The sequence below is a fragment of the Zootoca vivipara genome, chromosome Z2 (genome assembly GCF_965207765.1).
Source record: "Zootoca vivipara chromosome Z2, rZooViv2.hap1.1, whole genome shotgun sequence".
NCBI classification, from domain to species: Eukaryota; Metazoa; Chordata; class Lepidosauria; order Squamata; family Lacertidae; genus Zootoca; species Zootoca vivipara.
The window spans coordinates 34,772,501-34,782,205 of record NC_142585.1 but is presented as its reverse complement, the minus strand read 5'-3'; the positions used below and the strand labels follow the sequence as shown (position 1 = coordinate 34,782,205).

Sequence of the window (9,705 nt, the reverse complement as noted above, 5' to 3'; positions counted from 1 at the left end):
CCACTTCACCACACTTCCTGTGAAGCACCTGGAAGCTATTTTGCAATTGCTCATGTGTGTAAAAGGAGGGGGATGACTTGGGGGCTGCAGTGTGCACGCCAAATATTCTCAAATTTCTCAAATATAGAAGTATGGGTGGTGGTCTCTGGGTTCCGCCTCCTGTCCGTTTACATGTGCCACAGTGGGCCACATTCCAAAACTGCACCATCTTATCTTTTTCAAGGCAACTCTCCTCACAAGCCTTGAAAATCTGGAACTATACTTGATAATGAGATTACGTTAATATTATTTATTTGAAGACAAAGCTTATTCATGCTCTTCTTTTTATGACCTGGACTTCATCATTTTAACCCAGATGCAAATGGACTCATTCTACGTACCTATTCTATAATTTTGTTTTTAATCTTTTCGTTTCCATCTGTTGTTATAACTGGGGTTTTTTCCTGCTTTCTGTACATTACAAAACGAAATAAGAAAACCTGTACCAAATGTGTACCACAGTTGCATCTCTGCTGCAAAGCCTTAGGATGCTGCACTGAGATTTGAGGAGCTTCACTTGACAGCGTGGCTCAATAAAATACAGTAAAATAAAATTCCCCTGGAGCATCAGTTGAGCCCACTCTTGGCGCCTGCGCAATCCCAGCACCAGACTGCTGAATCCCCCCTCCTCCTTGCATGCGCCTTACTGCCGGGCGCATGCGCGCTTCCCAGGTGCTGTCAATTCCTCCCTGGGTCTCCTCCCTTTACTACTCTGAGAGCTACTCGCTTGATTTTGCTGCCGCTGCCGCTGCTTTGGCCATTTTGCTCTGGAGGCAGCAATGAGGTGGTAGCAACAATAGCCACGAGAGGAGGCAACCCAGCAAGCAATCAAATCAAGGGCACAAAGCTCTATTATTGTTGCTATATTGTAGTTTTGCAAGCTTATGCTCTTTTTGCAAGCGGTTTGGAGGGGTGCTGGCCTCGCTTTTGGGGTGGCAGGCGAAGGACGAGGGGGTGTGGACCCCCCGGTGTTGAATATCGCACCCAGGGCCGGCCCCCTAGCCCGCTCGTCGCTGGAGCCATGAGTTGGGGCACGGAGCTTTGGGTAAGTAGAAGCTGCAGCAAGAGGAAGAAATGGGTTGGTGGTCGTGGAAGAGAGGCATGGATTTTTGCAATGTGTGGGTGGGGGCTATTTCTATACATGGCTGAGCAGCAGCATGTGGGGGAGAGGGATTGCATTATTCCTGAGCTGGGGTTGGGGGCGACGAGCGCGTCACTTAATGCATGTCTCTCACTTAAACACACAAAATGCTGAGGGTTTGGATCTGCACGGAAAACTGCGATAAGGTTAGATACAGATATAGGCATTCTATTGGAGTTCTAAATCTGCGTAGGAAGACAGTACAATAAAGTTAGGTCTATGTTCTATTGGCGATTTAAGTCTTCGTAGAAAACGGTGTGAGAAAGTTAACTCCTTTTTAAAAAAAAGCCAACCTCCAGATTTCGGCTAATATTCGACCTCCTAAGAGTAGACCCATTGGAAATAAGAGGTATACTGTACAGTACCGGTAGTTAGTTTGGGTCTATTTCTTTCAGTGGGTATATTCTTGAGCAGGGTTTATTGGAATGCAAAAGCCGGTCTTTCTATGGGTGGAAGCCAAGTAAGTCTTACATAGAGTAGACCCGTTGGAAATCAGTGGTCTTACGGTAGTGGTGGAGATTGGGTACAACCCCCTAATAACCACAAGGTTGGTTCTGCGCAGAGCAGACCCCCTTGAAATCAGTGTGCTTAAATTAGTCATGCTCGTTTTATTTCAAGGGGTCTACTCTTGAGGAGGGGTAACACTGGATACAAATCCTACGCAGTAAGATAACACAGCCGGTACCAGCAGTGTACACACATAGACATAATATTAAGGCCAGTTGCCCTAAGCTTTTGCCATAAATATGTCCCTGAGTGGGGCTGCAAAGGTATATAATCACAGTATTAAATCAGTTAAAACAAATTGCAAGCAGAGGATCAGGGGAAGTATTCAAAACAAACACTAAAATACATTGATTGCAGTGAGTCTACTCCGAGTAAGCCCTTAGATCTCAACAGTAGTTATCTCTGCTCGCCTCTCTACACGCCTTACTCTCTGCCGCCTGAAAATAACGGTTTCTCTTCCTCGTGTTCCCTCCTCTGCAATGTAGTGTTTACCAGCTCCTTTTTCTTAATACAAAAAAACCCAGATGTTTCCACGGTTGAGAAAGGGGAAGGGAAGAGATAGCCAGCGAATGAGTATGTGCACACATGTCCGTATTAATTATATGCATAATTAATAATTGCCCTCTGGAATGTCATAATGAATACTGTCGTTAAAAGAACCCAAGCGCTGCATCAAACTATTCAGAGTAGACCCATTGGAATGTAAGGTCTTGAGTTGGTCCTATCACGGGATTTCAATAGGTCTACTCTGCGTAGGACTAACATTGGATGCACAACCCCCCTCCTCCTTCTCCCCTCCCCCCCTCAAAAATATTGCAGCGTTGGTGAAGGTTTGGGAGAGGAGCAAGTGACATTTCCTATTTAAAAAATAATCATTTGTATTTCTCAACTTCAGGAAGGAAATCTGTGTCATTGCTGTGTTCACCCCCAAGACTGCAATGAAGACAGGAGGGGGGGGAGGTGTGTTTTGTGTCCATGATAAAACAATTTCCTGGGAGAGGAGCCCTGGTTGTCTCAGCAAAGAGAAGGAAATAATGCAATTCTTTTTAAAGGATTTAAGGCTGGGGGGACAAGGTCAGAAATTGGGATCTTCCTTTCTGGTGTGTTTTGCCTTTCTGTTGCAAGGGTTTAGGATAGCTAAGTTGGTTAGAGAGCAAAAAAGGCAGGCAGTGGCTTTCATATACAAAATGATCCAGTTTCAAGTATACCCTTATAAGAGAGAAAACAGGCTGTGAGGAAACTGTGGTTTGGAATGGGAAGATCAGACTTGCAGGTTTCTAGTTACTGTACCTGGTTTCTTGGGACTTGGAAGTTGATCTTGGGAAGTTAAGTTGCACCCTTTCTTCCTCTCACCCTAGAATCCAAGATTTGTAGAGTTGGAAGGAACCCCAGGGGTCATCTAGGCCAACCCCCCTGCAATGCATAAGCAGCAAAACGTCTCTACCCCTAAACAGCCTCTTCACCACTAACACTGCCACCCCTAGACCCACTGGCCATGGGACTAACTTGAGGCAGTCACAGCAATTTCTTACTTTGGTCTACCTTGCAAGGTGATTGTGAGGATAGAATGGGGGGGGGGTCAGGTCCCGCTTTGGGGCTTCCAATTGGGTACATCTGCTTGGCCGCTATGAGAACAGGATTTTGGGCTAGGTGGGCCATTGACCTGATCCAGCTGGCTGTTCTTACGTTTTACTTCCACTGGTGGAGGAAGCAGCTACTTAACAGCTGGTGTGAATCACAAGCTGGAAGAACTGCTGTTGCGCTTGGGTCCTGCTTGCAGGCTTCTTCCCACTGGGGTATCTGGTTGGCCACTGTGAGAACAGGAGGCTGGACCAGACAGAGCTTTTGGGGCCTGATAAAGCAGCTGGGCTCTTCCTAAGTTCACTGCGATGGGCTCTTTGAAGGAAAACAGGGGCGTAAATATATAAAAAAACTAAAAATAAGGTGAAAATTGGAGGTTGCGTCCAGCGCAGGTAACCCATTGAAACTGACGGATGTGATGAATTTAGGCTTGTAAATGTCAGTAGGTCTCCTCTGAGTAGAACTTGGATGGATTAAACCCAGGATTTTTTAAAAAAAAATTCTTAGATTTGCCTGCCTTCGAAGATTTGGCTGTGGGTGGGTGTGCGCACATGGACGCATGCATGTTGGGTGTGCCCCGAGGCTGCATTCTGAGACCATGCAAGCCTTTGTGTGAATTAAGGCTCAGTTTGCATAATCAGAATAACAAGTAGCCTTAGAATCATAGAGTTAGAAGGGACTCATAGGGTCATCTAGTCCAACCCCCTGCAATGCAGGAATAATGGCTATTAGTAGCCTTATCAGAAAAATTCACTGAGGATATTTACCCTGGTCTTTGGCACCCATGATAAATATTTTTTAAGACCCACAGCTGTTCTTGTGAGTTGTTTTAAACTGCTTCTTAATTTTATATTTTGTAGCAGCATGCCCTGGGAGTTCATGGAGAAGGTAATAATTTGAAATAATAATAATAATAATAATAATAATACCCCCCTTTTTAAGCCATCTAAGCCAATGGGCCATTGCAGCATTTTGTGGCAGTGAGTTCCATCAGTTAACATTGCAATTAAAAAAAAATATGGGTGGGGTGGGGTGGGGTGGAGGAATACAATTTGTCCTGACTCGCCCACCTTTCAGCTTCACTGTATGACCCTGTTAGGTTCTGATATTGTGCTAAGGGGAGGGGAAGCTTCTCTCTAACCACTTCTGCCAACACTCTGCAAACCTGGACTCCTGCCCTTGGGAATCTGCTTGCAATGCCCCCCACGCTGGCTGCTATCTTTGCAGCACTCCCTATGGTCTATAGCTGACCACAATAAGCTAGATTAATTGCAGGGTTTGTGTTATCTATGGCCCAGGTGTGCTTCCTCAGTTTGGATCTTTTTTTTTTTTGTAAATTTTTATTAAAGGTTTTCTCAGTTTACAAAGACTTGGGCAATGTCTCTCATAGCTTTTTTACAGATCAGTTTCAATTGTTGAGACATTGGGGAGGAAAAGGGGGAGAGCGGTAGATAAGGGGAGGGGGTGGGGGTGGTGTGACAATGTTTCTAGTTTACTTAAAGTGTGTGTGTAACAAGCCATGCTTGAGCTTATCTTGGTTTTTGGAAGACCTGGAGGCAGGTCCCTTAGAGCAGTGTTCTAAAAAATGATGAAGGGTTTTGCACCAGGGATAGGGAAGCTCAATCTCAGGGGCCTACTGTGGCCCCCTGGACCTCTCTGTCTGGCCCTCATAACTTTCTCCGAGCCACAGCCCATACCATTTCACCCTCCTTCATTTTATTTTGCCCTTGAACTCTGTCATTGCCTCCTGCTTGCTTGGATGGCAATGAATGAAGGCTGCTATAGAAAGGTGAAATTCACATCCATTGCTCTGCCCTCTTTGGCCTTGGACTCCATCCACCAACATGTGGCCCCTGAAAGGTTGCCCTGAGAAGAAAATGTGGCCCTTGGTCTGACACATGTTTCTACCCTTGTTTTTGTTTGTTTTTTACACATTGGAAGAACGCAGGTGTATGAGCTGAGCATTGTGGGGAATGGCAGAGCAGAGCTTCCTCTTTTGACGAGCAGGTTGGGATTTGTGGATGCATCAAATAGCTTAATGATAGGTGTTTTAGCTGCGGAGAGCTTGCCAAAGGGAATTTGAGCTGGAGGCCTAGGATGGCATGGCATTAGCGGGCCTTGTGGCTTGCAAGACGCAGCAGGATTTCGGAGTTGTGGACGAGCGCCACAATTGCTCCTGAGGCAAAAATGCATTTTACTGAAGAACTCCGGATATTGGTCGCAGTATCCCTGCATCCTTAACAGCCATGCAGTTTCAGGGCCTGTCCAAGACATTTTGGTCTAAGACAGTGTCCGTTCTGCCCAGACACTGAGGTCCAGCGATGAGGGCCTTCTGGCGGTTCCCTCACTGCGAGAAGCAAAGCTACAGGGAACCAGGCAGAGGGCCTTCTCGGTGCCCGCCCTGTGGAACGCCCTCCCAGCAGATGTCAAAGAGATAAATAACTGCCTGACATTTAGGAAACATCTGAAGGCAGCCCTGTTTAGGGAAGTTTTTAATGTGTGACATTTTAATGTATTTAAATCTTTGTTGGAAGCCACCCAGAGTGGCTGGGGAAACCCAGCCGGATGGGCGGGGTACAATTATTATTATTATTATTATTATTATTATTATTATTATTATTATTATTAGCTGCTTGAGGCAGATCAAAAAACAGTGCCCGCTACTGCTGCCACAGGCAACTGGAGGCATCCCAGGGAAGCCTCGGCGCACTGAAGCTGGCAGGGGAGAAAAAAGGAGGCGGAGAGGAACAAGCGGCAGTGGCAGACGAACTGTCCTGGGATAGCGGCGGCGGCTCCTATCAGCAGCCAAAGGAGAAATGAAGGCACGCGAGGATGCCCTTCTCTTTCCAGATGTGCCAACCCTCTCAGCTGTCCCCAGCCTGTTGCCTGAGGCAAGTGCCTCAGTGAAGCTAATGGGTGGGTTGGCCCTGAGTAGTTTGGTCTACAGGTTGATTTGGCTGCAGGAGAGATGATAGGCTTCATTTTCCAGGTGAAACAGCTAATTACAAACTTGTCTGTCTCTTTGGAAATTTCTGGGGTGTGATTCTATACACATGGATGATGCTATGTCTGGCTGTCATTATTGGCTGTTGGGTTGCAGGGGACAATCTGGGTGAGGGGATGCAGTGAACTCTATGCTTGCCACAGGTAGCTCCTTTTTCTAACAATGTCCCTGGGAGGCAGGACAGACACTTGGGATGGGCTATGGCTCAGTAGGAGAGCATCTGCTTTGTGTGCAGAAGCCGGCAGGCTCAATTCCCAGTGATGTTGGGAACGTTCCCAGCATGCAGTCCTCAAGAGCTTCCTATGTTCCTAAGCCAGTTTTGGGAATTGCAGCCCTCCATGAAACTGTCGGGATCACAGGTTGTGAATTCTTGATGCAGAGCAGTTCTGAATCTTTGGACAGGCTGCTTCAGCATCCGCAGAGGGCCCGAGCACCTTATGCCTACAACAGAAAAGCTTCAGGCAATTTAGGAGCAACATCCCTTTCCATGTATCGAGCAAGGCTTTCGCTTTGAGGAATACCCAACATTTGGCAAGAGTCTGTTCTAGTAAAGCTGAGGCAGGGTGGTGGGGTGGGGGAGAAGGGATGATTGACATGTGCAGGCAGGATTTTGCAAAGCGGGGAGAGGTAAAATAAGCAGCTGCTTGCAAGTGAAAACAAATCTGAGGTGTTTTGGCCTAATCGAGTAGACTTGATAAGCACAATATGGTAGGAGCAGCTGGGAGCTACATATGCCTTGCAGGCAGCGTGTGTTGACTGAGGTATTTATAATGAGAGAATTGTTAAGAGTTGGAAGAGAACACGAGGGTCATCTAGTCCAGCCTCCTGCAATGCTGGAATCTTTTGCCCAGCGTGGGACTCAAACCCATGATCCTGAGATTAAGAGCCTCATGCTGTACTGACTGAGCATTGTAGGACTTCTGCATAATAATTTCAACCTGTACATTTTTTTTTAAAAAAAAAAGTTTCTAGCCCTCAAGGCTGAGGTTCTTCTTCTGCAGGGGAATTTCAACTTGTGCATTAAAAAAAAAGTTTTTAGTCCTGAAGCTTTGAGCACACAATGGGTATTCCAAACAGTCAGGAATGAAGGAAAAGGGCATATTGGATGTTTGCCTCCTTGTACTGAGAGTTTAAAAGGTGATAGTTTCAAAAAAGGTTTTTTTGTTTGTTTGTTTATTCACTTAGTAATATTTATATCCCATCCTTCATTGAAAAAGATTTTGAGCTGGATCACATTCTGATAAAACAATACAAATGGACATGGTTCATAATCTCAAAATATTTTAAGAGTTGCCATGTTCACAAAAACATGTTTACCGTGAGGCTGGTAGCACTGAAATCTATTCTGATGTAGAGCGCTTTGTTCAATCCTTAATGTAAGATGGATCTCAATATTTTCAAAAGATGTTCAGCTCGCCAAAAAGGACGTCAAGCATGCTTAGCAGCAGAGAAACATGTCTCCTAAAGGTGCTGTTTTTCCGCTGCTGCAAAACTGTGACATCATTCTCAATGCCCTGCTTTACTACCCAACCTCTCCTCATTGAAATGCTTTTCAAGGGTTTGCTGGGGCTTCCTGAGATTAGCATTTTCCTCATTTAGATGTAGCCAGGAGTTATCGCATGCTGCTGTTGCAACAGATAAATGCAATATCGTGGAGGTAAACGTTTTGCAGAAAATTATAATCAGGAAGAGAGGCTCAGAGTGCAAGATTTTCTGCTCTCCCCATTACCTCTTGTGGTGCCCTGGCAACTTACATAGCCAAGCTGAATGCTTAATTCAGCCCGATTCATGCACTTTATGTTCTATATGCTTATGGCTGTCAATTGCTACAAAGTGTATGAATTTAGGGTTGCCACTCTACCTGGTATTTTACCAGACCAACCATTTAGATCAGGGGTCCCCCCAGACTACGGCCCCCGGGCCGGATGCGGCCCAATTGGCCTCCCAATCCGGCCCGCGACGACCCCCACCGCCCGCTGCCGCCGCCCGCTCTTACGGCGTGGCGGCGATCTTCAAAATCGGCAAAAAATCGCCGAAAATCCTTTGTGCGCATGCGTATGGGCCTCTCCCGACCCAGAAGAGGTCATTTCCGATGCACTTCTGGGGCGGGGGAGGCCCATACGCATGCGCACAAGTGATTTTCGGCGATTTTTTTTCTGACCGTGTGCGTGTGTGCACGGGCGCGCACTCCCCTGCCCTCCGGCCCGCCGTGCGGTCGGCGCGGCGGACACCAGCCCGAAGCCCGGTAAGTCTGGGGACCCCTAATTTAGATGGTTCCCTTCTAAAAGCCCATCCATTCTAGATTCTGCCAAAACTTTCAAGATTCTGCCCTGGCTCTGGTTATTAACTCCTGGCCTCACCTCCTAGATGCCACCTGAACACCACCCCCATCACCTGAGAGCAGGGTGGGTAAAAATCAATTATTTTAAAAATAAAATAAAAAAAATCAGGATTTTTTAAAATTTAAATCAGGTTTTTTTTAAAAAAAACTAAATTGGATTTTTAAAATAAAATGCTTTTGGAGGAAAAAAATCTTTCTAAAGACAGTTTTCTATTTAAGTTACATTATAGTCCAAAGGCTATTCATCAGGAAATAAGGATTTATTTTCAGTTTTTCATGTGTGCTGAAACTCAGTCTAAGTTTGTTTTCTTTTAAAAAATGTTTAACTGCATCAGTTAACAAACATGGATAAGGTAAAGGTAAAGGGACCCCTGACCATTAGGTCCAGTCGCGGACGACTCTGGGGTTGCGGCGGTCATCTCACTTTACTGGCCGAGTAATATCAGGCTTCAGCACAGGGTGAATTTGTGTAGGGGAGAGCTTTTGAAATAGATATACCAACCATCACAGACCCTACAATGAGCAGGTAAGGCCTTGGTGGTTGGCACTGAGCTACCACAGGGCCTTTTCAGTGGTGGCTCCCCGGTAGTTGAATGCCCTCTCTAGCGAGGTGCACCTGTCTCCATAATTATTAACTTTCAGGATGGATTTAAAAACATTCCTGGTTATCCAGGCATTTATTGGCTGAGGTATACTCATCCCTGGCCGCCTTGAGAATACCTTGAGAATCCTTCCTTGGCTGGAAGGATTTTTTTTATTTACTGTAATTGCAGTTACATATAATGCTTTTAGCTTCACAGAGCTACAATTCTCAGAGTCCCCTGGGAAGAGGAATTGACTGCTAAACCACTCTGGGAACTATAGCTCTGGGAAGGGAGTAGGCATCTCTTATTCAACACCCCCAACAAACTACAGCTCCCAGGATTCTCTGAGGAAAGCCATGACTGCTTCAAATGGTATGATACTGCTTTATATGTAAACAGCTATGGCTTCCCCCAAAGAATCCTGGGAGCTGTAGTTTGTTAAGACTGCTGAGAGGTGTTAAGAGATCCTGGTATTAGTCTCACAGAACTACAATTCCTAGAGTTCCCT

General features: G+C 45.8%; 1 protein-coding gene across 5 annotated transcripts in view; it reads left to right on the top strand.

The window, feature by feature from the left end:
* Window positions 1–690: 690 nt before the first annotated feature.
* Window positions 691–9,705, top strand: part of FNBP1 (formin binding protein 1) — a 121,314-nt gene continuing 112,299 nt past the window's right edge. For 4 of the 5 annotated variants that reach the window (XM_088665300.1, XM_088665295.1, XM_088665299.1 and 1 more), the window contains exon 1: window positions 691–1,084. In XM_088665300.1, coding sequence (XP_088521426.1) covers window positions 1,061–1,084 — 24 coding nt within the window. In that variant the 5' untranslated portion in view covers window positions 691–1,060. The remainder of the gene's footprint in view (window positions 1,085–9,705) is intronic. The other variant, XM_060270440.2, reaches the window with a different exon arrangement.